General features: G+C 44.9%; 1 protein-coding gene across 3 annotated transcripts in view; it reads left to right on the top strand.

Moving 5' to 3' along the window:
* The window catches only part of F13A1 (coagulation factor XIII A chain), a 96,132-nt gene that overhangs the window by 56,743 nt on the left and 12,334 nt on the right, over positions 1 to 27,055 (top strand). For all 3 annotated transcript variants that reach the window (XM_077353123.1, XM_077353121.1, XM_077353122.1), the window contains exons 8-13: positions 1,615 to 1,753; positions 12,709 to 12,812; positions 17,239 to 17,327; positions 18,308 to 18,461; positions 20,293 to 20,574; positions 22,400 to 22,560. In XM_077353123.1, the coding sequence (XP_077209238.1) occupies positions 1,615 to 1,753; positions 12,709 to 12,812; positions 17,239 to 17,327; positions 18,308 to 18,461; positions 20,293 to 20,574; positions 22,400 to 22,560 (929 nt within the window). The remainder of the gene's footprint in view (positions 1 to 1,614; positions 1,754 to 12,708; positions 12,813 to 17,238; positions 17,328 to 18,307; positions 18,462 to 20,292; positions 20,575 to 22,399; positions 22,561 to 27,055) is intronic.

Here is a 27,055-nt window from a genome sequence, read left to right as displayed (position 1 = left end):
AGCTGCCCTTCGGTGTGAAACACTGTAGACATGTGAGGCTGAAAGGTATGAACGACTGCAGAAGCAGCAGCCTGAAGGCCTATCTCAGGGGTCCTCGCCCTTTTTGAGCTTGCAGGTCTCTGGCTCAGCGAGGGGAAACATCCACAGAATGGCTAAGTGGCTGCCAAAAGAAATGCAGGAACCACCTACAGCAGGGGCAGTCAAACTGCGGCCCTCCAGATGTCCATGGACCACAATTCCCATGAGCCCCTGCCAGCGTTCACTGGCAGGGGCTCATGGGAATTGTAGTCCATGGACATCTGGAGGGCCGCAGTTTCACTACCCCTGACCTAAAGCATCCATGAGAAGTACCAGCCCAGCCACATGAGAAGTACCTGCCCAGACCCTCCACTGAGGGGGAGCTCACCACCTCCTTAGGCGCCAATTCCACTGCAGAACTACTCTGACTGGGAAAGTTTTTTCCTTATATCTAGCTAATATCATTATACACGTAGCTTAAACCCATTAGTATGGGTCATCTCCTCTGCTATCAACAGGAACTGCTCTTCTGCCCCCTTCCAAGTGACGACTTTTCAATTATGTCCCTTCTCAACCTCCTCATCTTCAGGCTGAACATTCCCAAGTCCCTCAGCCTTTCCTCAGAGGCATTGGTCCTCAAGATCCTTGTGCCAAAGGCCAATCGGAAGAAAATGCCCCATCTGCCCCCCACCCATTTCCTGAAAAAAAAAACCCTTGGCAGGCACCAGGACAGGTGGTGGGGCACCACCTCCCGACACCATGTTGGTGGCACGGGTTCGCATTATGACATTCCATTGCACAACTGACAAAGGGGTGTGCAGTTGGCTAAACTGAGTTCCCCAAATACTTTTAAAAAAATCCTACCAGTATTTTGGGGGGATTATTTAAGATGACTGCAGATTGGTATAGTGACTGAGTGGAGATCCAGGTTTGATTCCCCACTCCTCCTCCACATGCAGCCAGCTGGATGACCTTGGGCTATTCACAGTCCTTTTTAGAGCTGTTCTCACAGAGCAGCTCTGTCAGAGCTCTCGCAGCCCCATCCACCTCACAGGGTGTCTGTTGTGGGGAGAGGAAGGGAAGACGATTGTAAGGCATTTTGAGACTCCTTTGGGGAGCAGAAAGCAGAGTATAGAAACCAGCTTTTCTTCTTCCAGAGCAGTTGTCAGAGTTCTCTCAGCCCCACCAACTTCAGAGGGTGACTGTTGTGGGGAGAGGAAGGGAAGGCGATTGTATGCCTCTTTGAAACTCCTTCCAGTAGGTAAAAATGGAGTATAAAAGCCAACTCTTCTTTTCCTTCTCTGATCAGCTGCCAGTATAGCTGAGCATGAATAAAAGCCAGAAAAATTCATTGGGAGATATTCAGCTATACCAATCAGCTGGGCCAGCAGGGGCTGAGCTGGGCCTGGCTCCTCTTGCAGCTGGGTTTACACCAAGCAAGCCCAGTAATCTGGATGCTGCTTCTGTTAATGACTGACCAATAGAAGTCCAATGGAAGAGAAAGATGAATCTGCTCCTAGGTTAGACCATTTGCCCACTCACCACTATTCACTCTAACAAACTTCTCCATCCTCCCTTCCCCTTCTCTTCTTCCAGTTTTGAGGTGCATAGGAATTCCCGCAAGAGTCATCACTAACTATTCCTCAGCCCATGATAATGACGGCAACATACAGCTGGATGTCTTCTTAGATGAGGAGTCAAAGGTGGATAATAAACTCACAAAAGACTCAATCTGGTAAGGTGTCTTTTTGGGAGGGGGGGAATACTTGTTTGGCGCTCTAAGCATTAAATAATAGCCCCCACTTTGGCTGCCTCTAGTAGAGCTGCCAACGTGCCACCAGACCATCTGTTGAGCCCTGTGAAATGGCCTGTTTTTGTTCCTCCTCTGGGTGTATTTAATGATGTCATGCGCCTTTTGCTGACTCTCTCAAACCAAGTACAGAATTAAAGTAAATGGGGCTTTCTAGATCTCTTGTCAGCTAAGGGCAAGCTTTGCTGTGGTTTAAATCTTGCTCTCTCTAATTACTTTTTGAACTCCCCCCTCCTCCTCTCTTCATAGGATATTTATTGCTACATGATGCATACCACCTCCTGGGGCACACATTAATTTAACCTATAGTTCTTTCCATTTCTCCTCTGTGTCCTTTCTCTGCATTTGGTTTCTGTTGCTTTACAGAATCTCTCTCTCTCTCTCTCTCTCTCTCTCTCTCTCTCTCTCTCTCTCTCTCTCTCTCTCTCTCTCTCTCTCTCTCTCTCTGTGTGTGTGTGTGTGTATTTTGATTTTAATATTGTTTTTATAAGCTTAAATTCTAGATATTTTATCAGGCTTTTTAGTCTTTCTCCAGAAATTGTGCTGGATCCAGACAGCTTTTACTCTGTCACCTAATTCCCACCTTTACTACAACCCAAATCCCACATGGAGGCTTGGATGCCTCCAAATCCCACAGGATCCCCATCATAACCTTTTGGCCAAAGGGGACCCTCTCTTCTCTCTCTTTCACCAACTGAAAAGCTTGTTGGATCCAACCCCGTAGATTTTGTGTTGTTTCTAAATAATACTGTATTTCTACTTAGATTCGAATGTTAGTTGAAATGTTGATTGGTATATCCCAAACTTCTCATCCAGAAATTTAACTCATGCCTGTCTTTTCCCTGCCAAGCATCCCCACAGTTATTTGGTTCTGTGTACATAGGAAAAAAGTAATAACAATTGCAGATATATCTTGGTGACTCCAGTTAGACAGCCAGAGCTTGAGATGCAATTGAATTTCTCAACCCTGTTGGCTCCACTCAGGAATCGCCATTTCAGCTGGGCAAATTGAACCCAGGAGTCTCTATTTTTCTGCCATTTTCAGTTTTGTGATGCCAAATTGTTTAAAATTAGTGCATTTTTCAATATTGTTTTCATATCAGTTGTATATGGATGGTCATAAATTGTACAGAAGAAGGGATGGAATGGCATTGAATGGCACAATGGAACTATTTGGGAACACCAGCAAATACAGAGGGGGAAGGTAAAATAAATAAGTGGAATAAAAAGGCTCACGGTGACAACAAACAAAAAAGTTAATACAAACTGGAATATTCATACATCCCTAGCTAGGGCCAGCTATGAAGATGGGGAGGGAAGAATGATTGCCATGATTGAGACTGGGGGCCGTTCCGCATTCGTCCAAAATAGCACAGTGGTTACTAATTGAAATCGCTACAGTTTTGCCGTTATGTACAACGTCGTTGACAATCTGCAACACTCCTGAAACCGATCCGCAAAAAGCGCTTCGTTGTAGCGCTTTCAGGGAAATCCCAAAAAGTGGATTCACCCTCCGGAAAGCGCTACACTCCTGCAACCAATCTGCAACACTAGCGGGAAAGTTCTGTGCGTTACCATTGTTGCGGTTTCTGCAAAGTCCCTCCCCCTGGCTCTCTCCTCTGATCTTCCAGCGAAGCGATCGCCATTTTTTTTCTCCGAGCGAGCGGAGATCAACGCACTGGCAAGCCATCGTTTACCTAGTGAGGCTTCCCCGGCTGCAGTCCCTCTGTTTAAAGTCACTAAGCACAAGCAACACAGAAGCCCGTTTGCTGGTTTATTTTCACTTTATTTTTCACACTGTTTTCAGCCGAAAATCGCGCCCGTGAGGGGGGGGGGATTTTTTTTTCACTCGGGGGGAGCGTGCCAACAATGAAATGGCAGCTCAAACACCACCTGCTCGCTGGATGGGTCTCTCGTTGAAACGAATCAACGCAGATTCGTTGCAATGGGTGTGTGTTTTCTTTTTTCCTTCCTTAAAGGGAAAGGGGCTGTTTGGGAGCATGCTAACGGCCGCCCATTGGCTGCTTGACGGCCAGGGGCGGGACGAGCTCGGCAATAGCGCTTCCTTTCTAGCGATTTTTGCCGAGACCGGAACCCTGTGGGAAACGATAGAAACACAACTGAATTCCACTACAAAGGCAGGTATGCATAACGACGAATTCCACTATTTAAAATGGCGATTTTTCGTTCAGCAAACAATTTGCTACATGGATCCCGATGCGGAATGGCCCTGGGTAGTGCAAACTGGAATTGTGCCCATGAGAATCAAGGATCATAGTATCTACCTGACTGGTATCTCAGAAGACACAGAAGAATAGGAGGAAAGGGTTTAAAATACAGCAAATCGAGGATCATACAAGCTTTGAGAACAAAGCATAGTGCAAATGGTTAGAACAGACTTTCACAACCAGGGTTTTGTGAAACCCTGGGGTTTCTTGATGGCCCTGGAAGGGTTTCCTGGATGGGTAGTAATTAATTCATGTTTTATATTTTCTTAATTTGTTGCCTATTTATTCGGTGATATGACCAATGGCCAATGAAGGGCCTGGAGGAGGTGGGAAGGGAAGGGGCCAACTATATCCTGCACACTCATGCCACTTCTAGAGTTTCTCGAAGCCTAAAGAATGTTGCAGACATTCTCAAGGGTAGATAAATTTTTCTGACAAGCAGCATCTCGGCTATTATGTGGAGGTGGTGGCTGGTTAAGGCTGGCGCCAACCCCTACTGGCTGTGCTACCACTACTGCCCATCTTCCAAGGCCATTCCACCCTCCTGAAGGTAGGACCGGTCTTGGAAGATGGGTGGTGGTGGTGGCAGAGCACCAAACGGGCTTCAGCACTGGGCCTCACTGCTCTGCTGCCACTGCCTCCACTGGCCATCTTCTGAGGCTGGTCCCGCTCTCCTGAGGGCAGACCAGCCTCAGAAGACAGGCAGCAGTTGCAGCTGAGCACTGAGCTGGGCTCAGCGCAGGGTCTCAGTTCTCTGTTGCCACCTCTTCCACTCCCTGTCTTCTGAGGATTGTCCTGCTCTCGTAAGGGTGTGACTGGCCTCAGAAGATGGGTGGTGGTAGAACAGCTCTGCTGGCTACCTCCCTGCCTCTTCTGGCGTACTCCCTGAGGCAGGACTACAGACGTCACATCCATAGAAATTTCCATTTCCAGGTGCGCACCAGAAGATGTGTTCTACGTCAAAAAGTTTAAATAGGCTGGATTAGAATTAGAATATGGGATGCATCCTCAGAATACTCAGCATGAGCTAGAATAGAGAGCCAGGTAGGTGGCCATCTTGAGAGCCTGTGAACATAACTAGCTTCCCTGCCTCTTATCTCATTCCAGACTCTGATTTGTTGAATGTTCAGGTGCTGACTCAAAGGTTAAAAAGGACAGGAAAAAAACTAAACCGGGCTCTTGATTTCCACATCAGAATGCTGACCATGGTGATGAAAATAGTTATGAGTACTGTTTTGTGGTACTCAGAATGTTAACACATGTGTTATCACAGCAATCCATATAAAATCTAATAAAATAGGTCTTGCCCATATTATAGAGAGGCAAGAAATTTGGACTTAATCCCATTTAATCCACACGTTAAACGGATTGAAATTGTAGGGAGAGGTGATGAAATTCTGGACTGAGGGATTTCGGACTGTAGGTGGCAGGAGGTGTCACATTTTCCATGCGTGTAATATTCCAGGAGAGTAACCCAGGACACCAAGACTCTGCTAACCCTATCTCCTTGAAAGTCTGTTTTATTATATGCGAGACATTATGTCAAAAACAAGCGGCCTCACACAGGCAATTTGAAATGGTACAGTCAGAATCCTTTCACCGCAGGCTACCTCATTTTTGGTAATCTGTAGAATGGCTAAATTCTTGGTTGGCTGACATTTGATTTTGGGAATGTGTTTACAGTGCGCCTCCAAGCAATAGGAGCATTCTGATAGGAATATGCATTTGACAGCAGGGGCATAGTCAGGTAATGCAGGTCATTGTAATTTAGCCATTATAGAAGTGCTTCTATAAACCATGTAGTCTGATTTCCCCCCTTTTAAGTCTGGTTTGATTGTCAGGCATAAAAACCACTTGGTTCCTTTTTGTTTGTTTTAAATACCCCTATTGCTTGTTTAGTTTGGTCGCAATTATTCTAGCAAGTGTCTCATGTTCCCTGAATTGACCTTGATCTGTGTAGTGATTCCTGAATTCATTACTGCCAGTCTATGTTTTCAGAATAGCAATTAAATCTTCTTTTTTATGATGATATAACTAACCTCAACGTAGGGCCTGGTCTCATTGAACTATGCATCTGGTGACGTTTATTAGAAATACAGAGTGTCATCTCCCACTAAACCCACAGAAGTGACGAACATTTAAATGATGCATAATCAAATGTTTTCAGAGGAGTCTGCATGGTATAGTGGTTGGATTAGGATCTGAGAGGCTAGTCATTCTTTCTCAGACCAACCTACATCGCATGGGCCGTAGGCATGTGCACTGAATAAAAATGTGGTGCTTTTCGGATTTGGCCCACATTGATTCAGACTGAATCACCTGAATCACCATTGATTGGTTTGGATTCAGCTGAATCTGAATTACCTGAATCGATTTGGCACCATTATAACCTATGGCACCATTAAAGTCAATGGAAAATTTTGCCTTTTCATCTAGACTGTTGCCTGGGGGGAGGTGGGTTTTAATAAGAGGTTGGGGTTTGAAGTACCACCACCAAATTTGCAAAGTAGCTGCAAGAGCCTCTCCTTGAAAAAAAACCCAAGTTTAAAAAAGATCTGATCAGGGGATCCAATTCTACAGGCATGCAAAGAAGGCGTTTTCATTGGTGGAAGAAAGAGATTCTCTGTTCTTGTCTCCCCTCACCATTGCAAACTGTGGATGTCGGATGGGGGTGCCCTCTGTGGGTACCTGTAGAAATGGACCCCCTGATCCAATATTTTTGAGACTTGAGGTTTCTTTTGAGGAAAGTCTCCTGCAGCAAAGCCCCAAATTTGATGCCTCAATGTCAAACCCCTACCACAGACCACAGAATCGAGAAGAGGGCAAAATTTCCCATTGACTTCAATGGTGCCATAGATTGCAAAGGCACCAAATGACTATTTGGTGATTTGGATAACAATTTGGAGATTCGGATAAGGCTGATTCAGTCCAGGGAGGGGTGATTTGGCTTGGATAGAGGCGAAAAGTATCCGAATCAACATTAATTTGGGTGCTTTTTGGCTCATCCAAACTGAATTGCCCGTGCCTTCCAGGGTGGGGGGGGGGGGGGTTATTATGAAGATAGAAGAAAGAAGAGCAATGTTGAAAGCTGCTTTGGGTCCCCATTGGGGAGAAAAGTAGCATATTAATATTTAGATACATAAATAAAAGCTATATAAAAACCTACATTTGAATATTTACTTTTAAAATTAATAACAAGCTTCCCACATTTTAGTAACAGAATCAGAATTCACATGCTAATTGTTATTTCTTTATTTCTGCCTTTCTCACTTGGGTTCAAGGCGGATCACGCAGTCAGTCAATACAATTTGCAGGATGGGATATTCAGTAAATCTCAATAGGTTTGTTGAGAAATCTAAAACCAGAACTGAAAGCATCTGCATAGGTTTTAACACAACACATTAAATGATACAAAAATTGCATTGCAGGACCCTAGTTTCACTCTGGGAATAACAGAGCATCTTATTTGTCTCTTGAGAAACCTATATGCAGATCAAGAAGCAACAGTGAGAACCGGGCATGGAATCACTGATTGGTTTAAAATTGAGAAAGGAGTACGGCAAGGCTGTATACTGTTGCCTTGCCTATTTAACTTGTATGCAGAGCACATTATGAGAAGGGCGGGGTTAGATGAGTCACAAATTGGGATCAAGATTGCGGGGAGAAATATTAACAACCTCAGATATGCAGATGATACCACTCTAATGGCAGAAAGCGAAGAGGAACTAAAGAGCCTCTTGATGTGGGTGAAAGAGGAGAGTGCAAAAGTTGGCTTGAAACTCAACATCAAGAAAACAAAGATCATGGCATCCAGCCCTCTCAATTCCTGGCAAACAGATGGGGAAGAAATTGAGGTAGTGACAGATTTTATTTTCCTGGACTCCAAGATCACTGCAGATGGGGACTGCAGCAAAGAAATTAAAAGACGCTTGCTCCTGGGGAGGAAAGCTATGGCAAATCTAGACAGCATCCTAAAAAGCAGAGACATCACCCTGCCAACAAAGGTGTGTCTAGTCAAGGCTATGGTCTTCCCAGTTGCAATGTATGGCTGTGAAAGTTGAACCATAAGGAAGGCTGAGCGTCAAAGAATTGAGGCTTTTGAACTCTGGTGCTGGAGAAGACTCTTGCGAGTCCCTTGGACTGCAAGGCAAACAAACCAGTCAGTCCTAGAGGAGATCAGCCCTGACTGCTCTTTAGAAGGCCAAATCGTGAAGGTGAAACTCGAATACTTTGGCCACCTCATCAGAAGGAAGGACTCCCTGGAGAAGAGCCTAATGCTGGGAGCGATCGAGGGCAAAAGAAGAAGGGGACAACAGACAATGAGATGGCTGGATAGAGTCACTGAAGCAGTTGGTGTGAACTTAAATGGATTCCAGGGAATGGTAGAGGACAGGAAGGCCTGGAGGATCATTGTCTATGGGGTTGTGATGGGTCGCACACGACTTCGCACCTAACAATAAGTTTCACTAGGCTAAATACAGTAGCATTGATCACGACCAACTCAACTTAGATAATATTAATTATTTCTACTAGAACTGAAACAAAAGTTGGTAAATATTTAAAATTCGACAAATGTTTCAGTTTCCTAATTCAGATTTCTGAGTAAGTAATCTCAAAGTAAAACTTGGATTCTGTATTTGGAATGTGGAGTTTTAAACTCAGAACTGGAAATCCAAACTGACTAATACAAATGGATGAGACTTCACGGCATCCCAGATCTTTGGAGGGAGGGAGGGATCTTAAAATATGAAATCCTGTGAGCTGTCTTCTGCCAGATAATAATTAGCATTGCACATTGTCTGTGAAATACTGTCATATACTAGAGGCCATTGCATTTTTGTATCAAATCCATATGATAGAAATATCACCACATCGAAATGGTTGATACTATTGCATGCCAACGACCGTAAAATATTGTGAAAAACTATTATGCCAATCTTTTGCAAATTATTTTTCATAGAATCCTCAGTTCTTTGGAAGCTGTGTGTTGCTGAATGAGAACAGCAGCTGCAAAAGAGCTTGCCTTCCCTTATGTGCACTTGTACGGGAATGTTGAATGTATTCCAAACTTATGCTTAGTTCATATATATTTATCATACTGTGTGCGTAGGGTAGCCAAGAGACATGGGGATTTTCTGACAGCCAGGTTTAGAGGTTGTTTGCCATTTACTGGCTCCATGTCATGGCCCCTTGTGTTCCTTCGAGGAACTACCATCCAACAAATCCTTGAAGGTCTCCCATCTAAATATTAGCCAAGATCAACCCTACCTAGCTTCATGGATCTGATGGGATTAGGCTTCCCTGAGCTATCTACATACTGTATGATGGTGAAGCCCAAAACTGTTCTTTGTGAATGGAGCAGGCACCCTAAAACAATACCCAGAATCCCCCACACAGGGATCCTGTGGCAGGTATATGGATATTCCTTGGCAGGCTTATCAATGGAAAAAAAAAAACTAAAACCATTTTCAGCAATCAGTACTGCCAAATGCTACATATCGCTCAAATGTCAGCTATGAAAACCTGCACAATATCAACTGCCAGATTCCAAATATGAGAAACGAATTTCAATTGGTTATCAAATGTGGCTCTTCACCCTTCAGAGATTCTTTCTCATCAAAATGTGTCAATGAAAACTTTGAAGAGAAGCATTGGGAGTAAAATCCTTTCCATCTTAGCCCTGACTGTCTATTTATGGAGGTCCTATCTATTTATGTGTCTCAGACTGTTTTGAATATTGCACCACGACTGGCCATGAAGTGCATAGCTGCTGAACTCATGTCAGTAAGCCAGGCTTCCTCAACCAGGGTTTTGTGAAAACCTGGGGATTCTTGACAGTCCTGGAAGGGTTTCCCAAGGGGTGAGACTTAATTAATTTGTTATAGATTTTTTAAACATTTATCAGGCTTGTTAAACATTTATCCCCCCTCCCAAAATGCCCAATGATAGGCCTGGAGGGACCTCAGGTGGGTGGGTGCATAGTTATGCTTCCCAACCATATTCTGCAGGATCACGCCACTTCTGGAGTTTCTCAAAGCCTGAAGAAAGTTTCATTGGTTTCTCAAGGCTAAAGAAGTTAAGAAGTGAGGTTTTAAGTGACGTAGGGAATGAGACCTCCCACTTGGAAAAACTCCCTGGAGAAGAGCCTAATGCTGGGAGCGATCGAGGGCAAAAGAAGAAGGGGACGACAGAGAATGAGGTGGCTGGATGGAGTCACTGAAGCAGTCGGTGCGAACTTAAATGGACTCCGGGGAATGGTAGAGAACAGGAAGGCCTGGAGGATCATTGTCCATGGGGTCGCAATGGGTTGGACATGACTTCGCACCTAACAACAACAACATAGCATTCCAACCAGTATCAAATATGTATGCTGAGTGCCACACTCTCCTTGAATAACTCTCCTTTTCCTTGGTTCATTAGCTCGCCTAACTGACAAGTTTTCCCTTCATTCCGGTTTTCATTTCCACTGTGAAATGTCTTGTTAGACAAGCCTTGGATCCCTCTGACTTCTCTTGTTGTTTTTCTTTTTTCTCCACTTGTTATTAATGAAACAGTCCGCACTGAACAATCCCCAAATTTGCTGAGACGTTATCACTAATATTCTAGCGTCGAGGAGACGTCGGCTGCATTAATGCAATTATCTTTTTATCAGCTGGCAGGGAATGGATATATTTTTAAGGAAATTGGCTTCCTTTATGTCGTCCCCCCTTCTACAGTGGATCAAATCTCTTGAAGCTTGTCTGAACTTTGTCTTCAGGGTTTTCTCTCACTTGTTCGCACTTTTTCTTGAGCGCTGATAAACCAGTAGAATGGAAATTACAAGGCCGAAGGGTTTCCCCCCCACAAACCTTCAGAATATTCTGCGCAGACTGTATATATGATGATCCTGTGGTGTTTTTCAACTCCTGCTGCATAGACTGCATTCCAATCCTTGGAGCCAGTTTCATTACAGTTTGGGTGGACGGCAGCTGTACAAAGGGCAAGAAACTCTAAATAAATCCCATGCCTTTCAGTGATGGTAATCTGCTCAGGGATTGGCTGACAGTGCCTGCCAATTAGAAAGGAACCCTATCAATTCATAGTTTATTCCTAAAATTGTACTGAATAATTCACAGGTTTGTGTAGAGCCATGTTTCCCAACTAGGGTTACACGGAACCTCAGGGTTACTCCAGAGCCCCAAAGGGGTTATGCTGGCTGGAGGGGATATAAAGATAGATGGGTGGGTGGGTGGATGGATGGATAGGCAGGCAGGCAGGCAGGTGGATAGATGGATAAATAGATTTTGAAAAGGACCCATGGTGGTTTTAACCTTATTTGGGCAGGTCAGTCTGCCCCATCCCAAAAAGGCCCATGATGGCCCTGAAGGGAGTTGGAAGGAGAGGGGTCCTGGCCATCCAACTCTTTGCTGGCTGAGGCTTCGCTATCATGGCCAACCTGCAATGTCTACTGTGCTTGGGTCTGTGTATGAAAAAGTCTCAAGCTTTGACTGGTTTCTAGCACTTCCTTGATTCATAACAGCAGCTGCAAAGTGCTTCGCCTTTCTGTCTTCCAAGGAGTTTCAACCATTCACACATACCTCTGCCATGTGCTAGAAGTGGCTTTTGCCTGCCACTTTTAAGATGGCAGCTTGGGGGGGGGGGCATTCCAAAAGTTGTTCCTGGAGCATGGTGGCAAACACACACAAGAGACTCAGCATGTGAGAGTTTTTTCTTTTGACTACCATGCACTGAAACAATAACCGCAAGGCTAGTTCATACTGCAAATCAGGGCTCAAGGAATCAACAAGTAGAGGGAGGAAGGAAAATGTTGAGGGGTACCTGGCAGATCTTAAAACATTGATCATCTGAACTGTTCTAGTGTTGACATGACGCTGTCATACGCAAAACAGATATACTTGGAATATATGAAAGTCAGAGGTGGTTTATCCTAGTAGCACGCACAGCATGTGTTATGGGCCCCATAGTCCCAGGGGCTAAGCAGTGCTGCAGTTAGGAGGCCTTCACACTGTGATTGTGAGGGGCTCTTCAGACTTATGCAGCTTGTGGACGGCAAGAATGAAAGAAAGAAGTTGTCCGCTGCTTCCAAAGTTCCAGCTATCCCTGGGAAAGGTGTCCCGCTGTTATAGCACAAGGAACAGCGCCAGTTTGGTGTAGTGGTTAGGAGTGCCGACTTCTAATCTGGCGAGCCGGGTTTGATTCTGCACTCCCCCACATGCAATCAGCTGGGTGACCTTGGGCTCACCATGGCACTGATAAAACTGTTCTGGGCTCTTTCAGCCTCACCCACCTCACAGGGTGTCTGTTGTGGGGAGAGGAAAGGGAAGGCAACTGTAAGCCGCTTTGAGCCTCCTTCGGGTAGAGAAAAAGCGGCATATAAGACCAACTCTTCTTCAGTTGTGCTCTGCTAAGGCCCTGAGGATCCTTAAACTGGTTCTGGTGCTATAGGCCCCGCGAATCCTTACACCGAGGTTGACCTAAGTGTGGTATCAATGAACTGCCCTGCTATGTCTTGGTATAAATAGCTGTGCTTATTTCCCTGAAATGTCAATCAGATATTAATGGCCCAGCTGTAATGAAGAATAAATATGCTCCTTTGCTTTGACGCTAATGTTACAGCTTGAAAATTTAATGTTCTCATTTTCTTGTGTTAAGGAATTACCATTGCTGGAATGAGGCTTGGATGGCCAGACCTGACCTTCCTGGCGGCTTTGGAGGATGGCAGGCTGTGGACAGCACTCCCCAAGAAAACAGCGATGGTGGGCTTATCATTCTTCCTTGTCATGCTACATGACAGACTGTTTTCGTTTCATTTTTCAATTGATTTCATGCAGCAGAATAACACTGTAACATGGGCCTTCAGAATGGAAGGGCAATGTGTATGAGAGAGGTGGCAGGATCTGGACAGAGATAAGGAAGGCTTCCTAGAATGCATAATTAAAAGTTTAAAAATGAATTATGTTACCACATCCCCAGCAAACCAATGAACATATGTTCAGATTAACATAGGGAGTTAATTTGTGTGGGAGAAAAATTAAAATACTGTTAGCTTCCGTGCCAATATATCAGGTACTTTTAGGCATCACTGGAAACTCTATGGTTTTACCACAGAGCATCCAACAATTCCTAGGGCTAACCACTGTTTCTTCCAGGCTGAACCCAGAAGTTGTGTGGTGATATTGTCAACATCGCGTGTCCCATCTCCTTCTTCCCTGCTGGTTGCTAGACTTGAAAACCTTGCACCCTGTCCCACTGTTTCCCAGTGGATTTCTCATCCTCCACGTGTAGGTGCTTGCTGATTTCTATAGCATGTTCATGTAAAGACTGTGCTCTGGAAGCCAACATTGATTGCTGCTGTGCCATTAGGCGAGTGCTCTGTCTTCTCTCCAAAGCTGTCAATCACTCCTTCCTTTTGCTAGGCTCCACTGGTTTAAGAGAACCAAATAGAGACTGAGGCTCTAGCCTCTGTATCCTTTCTGTCATCTCCTGCCATTATGAGCAGCTTGGTGGAAGCTGGGAAGCATTGTCATTCCTGGGCAACCTTTGGGTGATTGTGATCAACCAGGCTCTATGATGTCTAAGACTGTAACAAATATATTCAATTGATCCACCAGGCAGCTGATGAATTATGCTCCAGTTGTGTCCATGCAACATACACTGCTTGACAGTGGATAGATTTTAACTGGGATAGATTTATAGTCATTTTATATATTTTAAAGTTTATTGTAAAGTTTACTGGATGTATTTTATATGTTGTTAGCTGCCTTGAGTCCCATTAAGGGGAGAAGGAGCAGGATATAAATTGGATTAATAAATAAATGGTGTTAACACACGCAGAGCACACAAATATTAGGATCTGTTCATGTGATTAAACAAAAGGAAAATAATCTTACAGGCTTTAAGAAATATTTATAGTGGTTTTCAAGATTAGATAACAACAAGCAAATGCAAACATCTCAGTGAGAAAGGATGATGTAGAAATAAATAAACATTCACTGAATAATTGCAACAGAATTTCTTACAAAACAAAGTAAAAGGAATATTAAATTAAAGTACTGCTAAGTGAATCATGATATGACACTTAGCGTATAGCTGTAATCTTAATTTAAAACAATGAACAAAAACTTCAAAGCCGCTGACAGTTCCAATTAACAAACAACAATATCTGTCCAAAATGAATTCACCTCTGTAATAGGTTCAAGAATATTAGAACTTGCATCATCAGAGAACCAGAATGTTAAATATTTTTCATTGCATTTATCACTCTCTGCATAACCTTTCCTGCACTGCCAGTGAAAAGTTAACTTTTCCAGCCCCCACTATCTTGTGCCTGGATTCATTTCAGTGGTCTGTGTTGGTTGTCCATTTCTTGCCCATCCTAGCAGGATGAATACGGTCAAAATAAAAGGGTGGCTGCCAAACTGGAGTTCATTATCTGATTCTTTGTGGTAGGACGGTTGAAAGACTGATCAGGAATCTTTCTTTATTATGCAAAAGCTAGCAAATCTTTCAGTCCTGCCAAGACAGACAAAACAAGACTGAATATTTAGAAGCTAACAGTAAACAATTAGACCATTTCACGTCCACAAAATAACACCCATCTTCTTGTCAGCCGAGATAATTAGCACGGCCATGCTATCAATTTAAATCAATAACAGATTTTCAACAGGCTTCGTGAGAACATGGGAGCAGCCTCACTAAATCAGAATAAGGGACCATCAAGCCCAGCGTTTTGTTTCCAACAGGGGCAAGACGCTTCTTGCAAGAATGACACGAGATAGACAAGCATCCCCTCCCCATCTCGTTTGTCCCCAGCGACCCAACCTGGATAGCCCAGGCAAGGCCAATCCCGTCAGACCTTGTAAGCTAAGCAGGGGCAGCCCTGGCTAGCAATTGGAAGGGTGACCCCCAAGAAATGGGTCATGGCCATTAAGAAATGGGGCAGGCCATGGCAAACCACCTACGAACTTCTCTTGCCTGGCAGCCAGACCAGAGAGCCAGTTTGGTGTAGTGGTTAGGAGTGCGGACTTCTAATCTGGCAAGCCAGGTTCGATTCTGCATTCCCCCATGTGCAGCCAGCTGGGTGACCTTGGGCTCGCCATGGCACTGATAAAGCTGTTCTGACCGAGCAGTGATATCAGGGCTCTCTCAGCCTCACCCACCCCACAGGGTGTCTGCTGTGGGGAGAGGAATGGGAAGGCGACTGTAAGCCGCTTTTAGACTCCTTCGTGTAGAGAAAATCAGCATATAAGAACGAACTCTTCTTCGTCATCTTCTTAGGATCTCCTGGCCGTATGACATGTATGCCATAGGATAAATAAATAACCAACATTTCTTATTCATAGGTGAACTTGTGGCTGGCTCTCGTTTTCAGGGGATCCTAGACAGGGAGGGCCCAGCAGCCCAGCCCGTGCTCAGATGTCCCTGGGTAGCCCATTTCCGTGGACTCTCCCACTCCCTGCAGTCTAAACATATGAAGCGCATGAGAAGCCACTCTGTAAACATGCAGCAAATGTGAGGCTTAATTCTCCCGGGAAATGTACCTTGATCTTTGTGCACGGAAGCTCCTCGAAAACGTTAAACTCCAGGGCCAGGAGGACAGCTGAACCCTTTACCAGGTTGCGGGCACTGCTTTAATTGCAGGCAGAATGTGAGAGAGTTATATCTAGGATGTCCTCCTGCATTGATATCTTATGGATCATGTTGGGTTTTAATGAGATTTTATTTTTGCTGTCTGAGAGAGGGAAATAATTTTTATGCATTATGTCTTGCTGTCAAGCGTGTGCTACAAGTGTTTGTAAATTTGATATGTATTGACTCTGCTTTAATTATGTAACCTTTTGGTAACGTTGCAGCGGCTCATGGCTGACAGCTAGTTTCTCCTCCCTCCTGAAATGAAACCTCAGTGTTGTTCCTCTCTTTAGCCCTGCCTGCAGCTCCCTTTCCTTCTTGGTTGTCTTCCCTCACTCAGTGGAAGGATTGGAAGGTCCCCAGGACAAGGGCTGGACTTTGGACTTAGTAAAATGCTATGCATGCTGATATTATAACCTTAGTAATATTGGTTAGAAGCTCCCAAGCAGGAAACGATACAGCAGATCTAGTTCCTGGCCATGAATGGTGATATCTGTTTTGCCTCAAGTGGCAGGAGGACCAATATGAGTTAGGTGGGGCTGAGAGAGCCCTGGCAGGACTGCTCTGTGAGAACAACTCAAACAGGACTGTGACTGGCCCAAGGTCACCCAGCTGGCTGCATGTGGAGGATGGGGAATTAAACCCAGCTCTCCATACCAAGAGGCCACCACTTTTAGTCACTACACCCAGCTGGGGAGATGATAGTTGTACCTTGGGCTTGTTTGCGCTGATAGGGAGAACACCTTTGCCTGCTGCGGTTGTGAAATTCTTGGAGATTTGGAGGTAGAGCCTGGAGAAAGGCAGGGTTGGGGAGGGGAAGGAATTTAGCACACTGCCTTCCAAAGCAGCCATTTTCTCCAGGGGAACTTATCTGTGTTGTCTGGAGAGTGGCTGAATCCCAGGAGATCTCCAGACGTCACCTGGGTGTTGGCAACAGTACCCTCTTGGCTGGCAGCCTGGTATCAAAATAATTCAATGGGTGAGGCAACCTAAACACACCAGAGGGTCTATGCCAGGGGTAGTCAGACTGCGGCCCTTCAGATGTCCATGGACTACAATTCCCAGAAGCCCCTGCCAGCGAATGCTGGCAGGAGCTCCTGGGAATTGTAGTCCATGGACATCTGGAGGGCCGCAGTTTGACTACCCCTGGTCTATGCAGTGTTAGGCTTCCTATGTCAATCCACAAAGAGGGATCCCCTTGAGAGTCTCTGGGTCCACACCTGATGTGTCAGCCAGGGCCTCCAAGAAGACAGGCCAGGAGCCTCTGCTGCTTCTTATCTTAAGCCAGTTTCTTCTCCATTCATCTCCTAACATGTGGGCAGACGGACCGTCAGTGGCCCCCATCATCCCCCGCCCATGCCATGTTATGGACAGCGGAATATCTCATCAATCATTTTGTGGTCTGCTTTCTCTCCTCCGGTGTGCCCTTGTCATCTTTTCCTTGTCTCTCTACAATTTCTGTCTGGGCCCTGCTCTGGAAATAAACAGGCGGGAAGTGTCTAGGGGTACCAGGACAATCAAAATTCTACCCTGTTTTTTGTTCCCCCTATTCAGGCATGTACCGGTGCGGTCCTGCTTCAGTCCAAGCCATTAAACACGGGCATGTCTGCTTCCAGTTCGATTCGCCTTTCATCTTTGCAGAGGTATGCATCTCTACAAGATGTCCTTCTCTGAACAGCATCAGTGACTGAGCCTGGAAGTCATTCCCTGCTTTCATACATGTAATCGAATATTGTCATGTCACCGATTTAAATTAGGCACCGTGGTCATCATCATTGCTACTGTGGAATAACATGTTAAGTGCTGTACAGAGGCTCAGCACTATAATTCTTTCTTAGAAGACTTAAGCAAAGGTGGGGGTGGGTGAAAAGTGCCCAAGGTCAGAAAGGAATGTTGGAGGGAGAGTGTGTAGAAGACCCACAGCTGTCAGTGCCTTCTGCTGATGGATCCAACCCAATTTGTTGGACTGCAATGGTCCCCAAAAGGACACAGCAAAGCAGGTTCAGGAAACAGCATACTGGAGAAGGGGAAAGGTTGACTGGAGAATGATTAGAGCACGATGTTGTACTGATGCCCCATCTTTCTTTGGGGAAAACAGCCTCTGAATTATCCAGTCATGCCTAATATAGAAATCCAATGGGACAATTCAGTCCCAGAAGAGGTTGACTGGATGGAGACAATGCAAAACTATGAGTCATATAGTGCTGGAAGACCTGCACATGATGCATCATACGTACAGGGGGATTGGAAGCCAGTGTGCTTCCTTGCTTATGGCTCAGATCGCTGACCCTACCCCTCTCCTATGTACATTTTCACAAATGTAGGTACAACTGCCATTTGCTGATCATAGGGAATAGGACTTATACCTGTGCCTAAGTGTGGGGAATATACATAAAAGAGTCAATGTTTGTCCTCTCCCCTTTTGGACCTTCTCGATCAATGCATTCTATGTATCATGTCTGGCCTCCTCCGGGGACTCATGGTAGCTTTTAATTATTTAATTAATTCCTTTTCACATAATGCATATGGCAGTAATTTCATAACACATTATACAGTCATGTCCTGGTCTTGTGCCTCTTGAGTCAGAGCGCGACTTAATGCTGTGCCTTTATTCATGTATTAGGTCAACAGTGATGTTGTCTACTCAAAGGTTATGAGAAATGGGAACAAGGAGGTTAAACACATTGACAAGACCCACATTGGGAAATTAATCCTGACCAAGGAAGTGGGTGTGGATGGACAAAAGGATGTTACTGAGAACTACAAATTCCAAGAAGGTAATTCTATGGCCAGTTCAGTGACAAACTATGTTCGTCATAGTCCATACATTCACAGAGCTACTTCTCTGGTTGCCCTCAAAGGGCTTTCCAATCTGTAAAGGTTGAAGCCAAGAGCACTTTACCTCCCTCCCTCCTATTGTCACAGCAGAACAGCAGATGCTCAGGTGCATAAGTACATATTGGACAATAAGTGTTTCAGGTCTCAGGGAGCCAGATATAGCCAAGTGACTCCAGTTTCTAGGATTGCCAACTTCACCTTGAAGATTTCCTGCAGGTTTGGCTGTGGAGTTTTGAAGGGTCTTGGAGAGCAGCAGGGATGTGATATTACTGTAGGACAGTGATTCCCAGCCAGGGCTCCCCAGACTTTCCCCTATATCCCACCTTAATGGATACAGTCACAGTCTTCAACACTGCCATGAAAGCGGGGAACCAGCCTGGACTGGCATTCCCACATGGTTGACCTTAGACTGGCATTCCCACATGGTTGACCTTAGACTGGCATTCCCACATGGTTACTGCACCTGGGAAAGGGGTAAAGCCTGGACACCTCAAACTGCCTCCTAGTTGCTTTTAAAATCTGTAGTATACCATCAAGTCCATCCTGTAAAGCTGCTGATTCCTCAGGGGAACTGATTTCTGTAATCTGGAAATCTATGGTAATTCTTGGAGAACTCCAGGCCCCACCTTGTTCTTGATAACACGACCAGTTGTTGGCCCCATTCTGTTTTGTTTCTTCACAGGCTGCAAACTCCCTCTTCTGTGAAGCTCAAACTCCCTCTTATATAAAGCCATTGATTTAATCCCTCCCTACTCCCAATGAGGTCTGCAGGAGTTGGGGGGGGGGGGACTGGCCAGCAACTTCTGCAGGATGTCACACTTCTGTAGGCATTGCCATAGAGTTTCACCATGGAGTGTTCAACTGCTTGTACAGCATGCTGATATCACTTCTGGGTTTTCAGTGGAAGTGATGATGCAGTATCTAAGCGTATATTGGTATCTTTGTTTATGTTCATCTCCTGTTAACCTCCTCTCTCTCTTTATTCCACCTGCTCTGGATAGCCCAGGCAAGTCCAAGCCCATAATTAACAGGGCTGACCTTGGCAAGTATTTGGATGAGAGACCTCAAAGGATTTGGGAGGTAGTTCCTCCAATAAAAATTAGAGTTCATGATGTAGAGGCAGGAAATGACAAGCCACCTCCAAACACCCCTTGCCTGGCTGCCGGACAATCCATGAATTTCCTGGCCACACTACACACATACCAGAGGATAAATATGGATGGATGGATGGATGGATGGATGGATGGATGGATGGATGGATGGATGGATGGATGGATGGATGGATGGATGGATGGATGGATGGATGGATGGATGGATGGATGGATGGATGGATGGATGGATGGATGGATGGATGGATGGATGGATGGATAGATAGATAGATAGATAGATAGATAGATAGATAGATAGATAGATAGATAGATAGATAGATAGATAGATAGATAGATAGATAGATAGATAGATAGATAGATAGATAGATAGATAGATAGATAGATAGATAGATAGATAGATCTCTTTAGTCCCTTTCCATTGTCCCTCTTCTGTTGCAAACTGCAAGGCAGGAATCGGCCTCTTTTGATTATGTTGCCCTGCCAAATGCCATATACATAGATAATAATGTCTTGTGCACCTTATACAAGTAACCGCGCAGACATTGAAGGTCGTAAAAGCTTTCTAGCAGCACACACAAGATGCTCATTAGAGATGGCACAAGGTTGTGGTGCCCTTCGGGAGGGCACTTATTTTTTAGCGGCATTTCCATTTGTTTTATAGGCACGGAGGAAGAACGGCTGGCCCTTGAGACGGCCCTGATGTATGGTGTTAAAAAGGCGGTTACTCAGGACGTTTTGCCCAGTGCGGAAGTCGACATGGACTTTCAAGTGGAAGACTCGGCCATCGGCAGCGACTTTAAAGTCATCGTCACTTTCAAAAACAACACCAAAAACCGCTACACGGTGAAGTCGTACCTTTCAGGAAACGTTGTGTTTTATACCGGAGTCTCCAAGGCGGAATTCAAGAACCACAGTTTCGACGTGACGCTGGAACCTGCAAAATGTAAGGCAAGAAAGGGGTGGGCGTAAATTTTAATTACAATATGGGGTGCCCTTTTTTCCTGAGGGCTCAAGGATGCAATAAGGAAACAAATAAAATATCTCATTAAAATTCAATCAAAACCTCATTAAAGCATATCAAAAGCAAAAAAAAAAAATTAAAAACTCAACTTCTCTTTAATCTGGGTTCCAAAGGCCAGAGTAAAATGGTTTAGATCTGTAAGATAATTTTATTTCTTTTTCAGTTTGACTCACAGGCTGCATTGCTTGATTGACTACTAGGAAATGTGCTGAATTTTGCTATGCGGATAGTCAAGAATCCCTTTTTGCCCCAGAATAACTGGTGACTTTTTAACTGACATTTATCAATATTGCTATGACTTTAACAAAAAATCTTTAAATGCACTTTGATTTTTGAGATGTATTTGCTCCATTTTCACCTCCCCTTGCTCCATGAAACTCAGGGCAGTTTACATGAATCATCCCTTTTCCATTTTACTGTCACAACAACCCGGTAAGGTAAGGTAGGTTGAGAAAATGACACTGCCTCAAGGTCACCCAGCAGGCTTCCATGGCAGAGTAGGAATTTAAACCTGGCCCTCCTAGTATGCTACACCAAACTTGTTCTCAATCTTCAACTTTAATTTTGAAGATATCAAAAGACAAGTCTTTTAATTTCTCTGAGAAACTTGCTCACTGGAATCTCTTTGCCCCTGAGATTTCCCAGTTGTAAGTAGATCTAGCGATGCACCAGTTGGCCCTCCAATGAGGGACCTTCTGTTCAGTGTTACCTCTAAGTGGTGCAAGTGAATGGCCACTCATTAACACAGGAATGCCCACTCCGCAGCAGTCTGGAGCTGCACAGGGTCTTGCAATGTCCATTGCTCACTTAGATCACAGCAGTTCCATTCTCAGAATGTGAACTGCTCCACCCTTCTTCTTCTTCTTCTTCTTCTTCTTCTTCTTCTTCTTCTTCTTCTTCTTCGATTGAACATTCAACGTAGTCCTTACTACTGACTTCAGGGGTGCTGTCCTCCAGAAACCTGTGCTCCGTTTGATAGCTTTGTACATCGTGCTTTGTACATTGTGCCCTTGTGCAGTGGAGGACTGTGATGGTCCTCACCACCCCAACCTCTTGGAACATTCACCTCATCCATTATCCTACCTGATACCTGCCCATAGGATATCATTTCCAAATAGGGTCCAAATAGGAGGTCCATCTCCATGGCTGCCATCCACCTTTCTTTTGCCCCGTCCTGGTAATTTGCTTGGTTTTGCAGGCCCTACAGAACTGTTTTAAGTCCCAGAGGTCCCTGGTCTCAGTCGGGAGAGCATCCCACCAGGCTGGCGTCAGGGCTGAAAAAGGCTCTGCTCGAGGTCAATTTAACTGCTCTGAGCTTAGGGATCTTAAGAAGATTCTGTGAGTTTGATCGCAGATTTCTTTGTGCAGAAGGCGGGCCCACATGTACAAAGGGCCCAGACCGTCCATGACCTTAAAAGAAAGAACCTGATTTGGTCCTCAGTCACGTGGATGACAACGATCGAACGTGTCTTAAAATAAATCAGAATTTCCAAACGTAATTACAGTGTGTTTAGATCACAACCTTAGGGTGGGGAAAAGGACACGCAAGCCATAGCTCAGCCGCTGGATGCTTCTCAGCACCTTGGAAAGCGTTGGCCACTCTCTCTCTCTCTCTGTGAGAAGCATCTTTATTGTATCTGATGGCCAATGGGTAATACAGTATCAGCAGGACTGGAAGTAATAACTTGCAAGTATATTGCTTTCAGCCTTCAGTGGTGTTTCTTTGTTTGTTTGTTCCTCCTGTCAGCTCAAACTACCGAGGTGCTAATCAAGGCCAGCGAGTACATGAGCCGGTTGCTGGAACAAGCCTCCCTGCATTTCTTCGTCACAGCCCGTGTCAATGAAACACAGAAGATCCTGGCCAAACAGAAGAGTGCCGCATTAAAAATCCCACAAGTGCTCCTTAAGGTCAGTTTCGGGGACTGCGAGGAACAGCCTGATGTAGCTGTACTGTGGATGAGTTTTACATCTCAATTGAAAGGATTTTCCTGAGCTCCTGGAGAGCTACTGCCAGTGAAGGGGATGCCATAGGTATTCTATTTATTCTGTCTTGTTTCTAAACGTATACCCTGCCCCTCCCTTGGCTCGGGGCGGCTCACAACATCCAATAAACAATCTATAAATGAAGAAAACAAATACTACAAAAACATTACATTGCAGTCTAGAAAACAGCACTCTGACTCAGGCATCTGAATCAAACATAAATCCTTTGCCTCTCAGTAACCAATCCCCCGCCCTGACCCGGATAACCCAGGAAAGTGTGATCCCATCAGATCTCAGAAGCTAAGCAGGGCTGACCCTGGCAATTATTGGGATGGGAGACCTCCAAGGATTTGGATGGAGTCCCTCCAAGGGACACTAGAGGTCATGGCACGAAGGCAGGAAATGGCCAACCACTTCCGAATATCCCTTGTCCGGCTGCCAGACAATCCTCAGATCTCCTGGCTACACTATACATCTAATATGATTGATTGATTTAATTTCTAGACTATCCCTCTTTGTGGACAGACTCGGGGCGGTTGACATCATAAAACTCATGTTCAGATCATTAAAACGTCAGTCATAAAAACAGTAGACAGAAGCAGTAAATAGCTGTGAATGCAAGGTAATAGTAAGGGCTCCGACAGTTCATTAGTGGGATTAAAATCATGCTGCTCCCAGTTCTAATTTCCCATGCTAGGGGAGGGAGAAGGAGGGGAAGGAGGCCCGTTTCGATGTCCTATTGCTCGTTTTGGCCTCAACCATATACTTGGTGGATGAACATCATTTTGCAGGCCCTTCGGAATTTTGATAATTCTAATAGGGCCTGAATGTCTTTTGGTAGCTCATTTCACCAGACTGGTGCCAAGGCCAAGAAGGCCCTGGCAAAATGCGCTTCTTCCAACAGGTTGGGTCTCACATTGCGCAATGCTCTTGGGGAGGAGACATACTCAGAGAGGTGGTCCTTCAGATATGCTGGATACCACAAAGCCTTATAGGTTAAAGCCAATACCTTGAATCCTAACCCAGAACTCAATTGGCTGCCAATGCAGCTGTTGGAAGGCAGGTCAAATATGGGCCCTCCACGGGGTCCTAAAGAGGACCCAAGCAGCTGCCCTTGGCACCAGGTGTTGTTTCCAGATCTAAGCCTAGGGAAGGCGGCCCACGTAGAGTGAGTTACAGTAATCTAGCCTGGATAAACAAAGAATAATAACCAATATCTCAAACTGTCATTTTAAAAAGGTGGCTCTACTAACAAGTGATAGAAAACTGCCCTCAACCATTCTCTGCTGGCTGCTCCAAGGGAACTGGCAAATCTGGAAGGATACTGGAACTGCAAACTTTTCTGTTCCTGAGGACACCTTTTGAATTCTGGTACAGTGTGGCAGGCACATGTAATGGCGACCACAAAATGGTTGCCACAGGAGGTGGAGCCACCTACAAAATGGCTGCTGCAGCTGACCTTAAATCACATAATGAAGATCCTTGCACTGTGATGGCAGCTACTGCCAAAGTAACATTTTACAAATTTTGCAGAGCCAATCAAATCTCTAGCGGTCAGTCAAAAGGCTTGCTGCCCCAATGCACTTCCCACTTTCCAAAAATGCTGGGCAGGTATGAGGAAACACATCAGTGGGCTCCAAGGAGTCTGCAGGCTTCATGTCTGGGAACTCTGCTCTAACCGCTGCACCACACTGCCTGTAATCTTGAATTGGCTCTTGAGCATCCAAGAGAAGAAGCAAGCACCGTTCAAACATTTTAACCTGCAATGCTACAGAACTTATGTATTGGCAGCTTTAGTTCAGAAAGGAGCAGTGATATATATGATGAACAGCCCTTTTGTGCCAGATTTTTTAAAAAAAACCCAAACCAACCCCAAACCAAAATGGATGTGAGGCAAAGTGACAGATGATAAAACTCAAAAGGCTTTAAAAGTTTGTGGGAAACGGCTCCTTCTCATCAAAGTTGGTTCTGAGAACTCTCTGCAGGTGCCAGCCTCTGTGCATCTAATTAGTGAGGACAAATGTTTATCAGCAGTGTCCTCAAATAATATTATGTCTTTTTCTGAGCCCTCCACAGAGCAAGCCGGTGTCAAATAAACTTTGCTTCGAGCTCATATCTTCAATAACTGCATTTTAAAAATGTATAATCCTTTCAATTCTTTGCCAAAGCTGAACAGCATCTACAGACTCCCTGGGTTACACTCCTAAATTGCTTAGTCTTTCCCGGCTTCTCCGAAGCAGGAATATTAAACATGCCGGGAACGAACCCCAGAGTCTCTGCTTCTTCAGACGGTCATTTCATAGACCCTTAAGAGCAAGGGGGAAGTTAATTTTGTGCCCAGTTTGTTTGCGGTTTTTTTTTATAAAGAAATCTCAAAAGTTCTTTCAAACTTATTGAGAGGTGGCTTATTTTTCTTTCTTTTTTTTAATTGACTCGAAACTATCCAGAGGGCTGTAGGGAAGTTCTGCTTAATCAGCGTCTGAGCATCTGGTGACCCAGGCACCTTACCACCTCTGAAGTGGGCTGCTAGCTGGCCTTACTGCTCAACTGTCTCTCTGCCAAATGCTTCATTGTTGGCTGAAGAAGAATTGGTCTCCAACATACAGCCTGTACTGCTTTGGCCAGGCTTTCTCAAACAGGCTTTTGTGAAACCCTGGGGTTTCTTAAGGGCCCTGGAAGGGTTTCCCAAATGGGTGGAAGTTAATTAATTTTTAAAATTTGTTAAACATTTATTGGTTGATATAACCATGTAAGAGCCTCTTCTGGCACAGGGTGGTAAGGCAGCCGACATGCTGTCTGAAGCTCTGACCATGAGGCTGGGAGTTCAATCCCAGCAGCCGGCTCAAGGTTGACTCAGCCTTCCATCCTTCCGAGGTCGGTAAAATGAGTACCCAGATTGCTGGGGGGTAAACGGTAATGACTGGGGAAGGCACTGGCAAACCACCCCGTATTGAGTCTGCCAAGAAAAGTCTAGAGGGCATCACCCCAATGGTTAGGCATGACTTGGTGCTTGCACAGGGGATACCTTTACCTTATAACCATATATGGTCATGTCGACCTCCCCAAATGGCCAATGTTGGGCCGTCCCCAGGCGAGTGTGTGCACAGCTATGCTTCTCAACAATATTCTGCATGATTGCATCACTTCTGGGGTTTCTCGAAGTCTGAAGAACGCTTCAGAGGTTTCTCAGTGGTAAAAAAAGGCTAGCATAGGCATTTTTGCTCGCTTTCCAGCAAGAACTGCTCAGTGCTGTTGTGTGGTTTTTGGCTTCAGCCAGCTAAGCATTCTATGGTGGGGAAGGGGCAGTAATAGTGATTCTGGGGTCCTGGTCAAAAGTCTAAAATGGGCCCCAGAATCTCTGCCTCTTCCCCTTTGCCTGGTGTGAGATGGGTGGAAGCTGCCAAAATCCTGGATATAAGCCAAAAAAAAGAATCACCATTTATCTGTAAAGTGGTACCTTCAGTGAGACTGGGAAGCAGATTGCCCAAGTGATATTCTAAGATTTTTTGCATGGACTGTTTTTCAAAAAGTTATGTATTAATTAGCAAGGCAATAGCCATTGAGGAAGGGCATTCCAAAAACGAGGTACAAACTTAGGTATCCATTCTGGCTGGACATTGATAACACTTTGAATATTATATGATAAGAGACTTAGTATATTCATAATACTTTGTTTATTGGACTGCCATTGGTGATTCTTTTTTTTGGCTTGTATCTTCTTGAGGTCATCCTGATCACAGATGGGGCAGGGTGGAGTGGCTATCATGGTGAGTGGGTGGAGCTGAACCCTGGCATGAGTGAGGACAGCAGGAGTCTGATGCTTTTCTTCTTTTTTCCCCTCCCTCAGGGGGTGGGGTTGTATGGCTAAAGACCCCCTAAGGCTGAGGCCCAGGGCGGTTGCCTCTTTTGCCAATTGGTTAAGACCACTCCTGAAGTAAGGAAGAAGAAGGAGCAATATGACCTCTCTCTGTGAGCCATTCCACAGGTAGAGGGGCTTTCCTCGGGTGGAAAGAGCTTTCCCCTGATGGGAAGACCCTTTTGTGAATGTTTGCGTGCCTTCTTCCAGAGCAAAGTGCCTCTGCTAATGGGAAAGCCCAATGGGATCCAGCCCTATATATTAATAATGAAATAACCACAACAAAAGTTGCCGTTTCTTAAGGAAAGCATTTGGACAGCAAATATTTTCCTCTCAGATCATCAGTGATTCATTTGGTCTTCATATAGAGAGTCACATCTTATCATATGAGGCCTGTTTGTGCCTGGAAAGTTAAAGCATATAATCAGAGACGGTAGGCTTTTTCTCATTCTCATTTTCTTCACTTGTAAGTTCTTGTTTCTTCACCGGCGTGGGGGTGGGGGAATTCCTGTTCCTTTTATGTTTTGCTCCCTCCAGTGGTTGATTTGATATTACGTCAAATAG

The sequence above is a fragment of the Paroedura picta genome, chromosome 9, assembly GCF_049243985.1.
Source record: "Paroedura picta isolate Pp20150507F chromosome 9, Ppicta_v3.0, whole genome shotgun sequence".
Classification (NCBI taxonomy): Eukaryota; Metazoa; Chordata; class Lepidosauria; order Squamata; family Gekkonidae; genus Paroedura; species Paroedura picta.
Note: the sequence above shows the minus strand (reverse complement) of the source record. Positions and strands in the feature narration are given on the sequence as shown.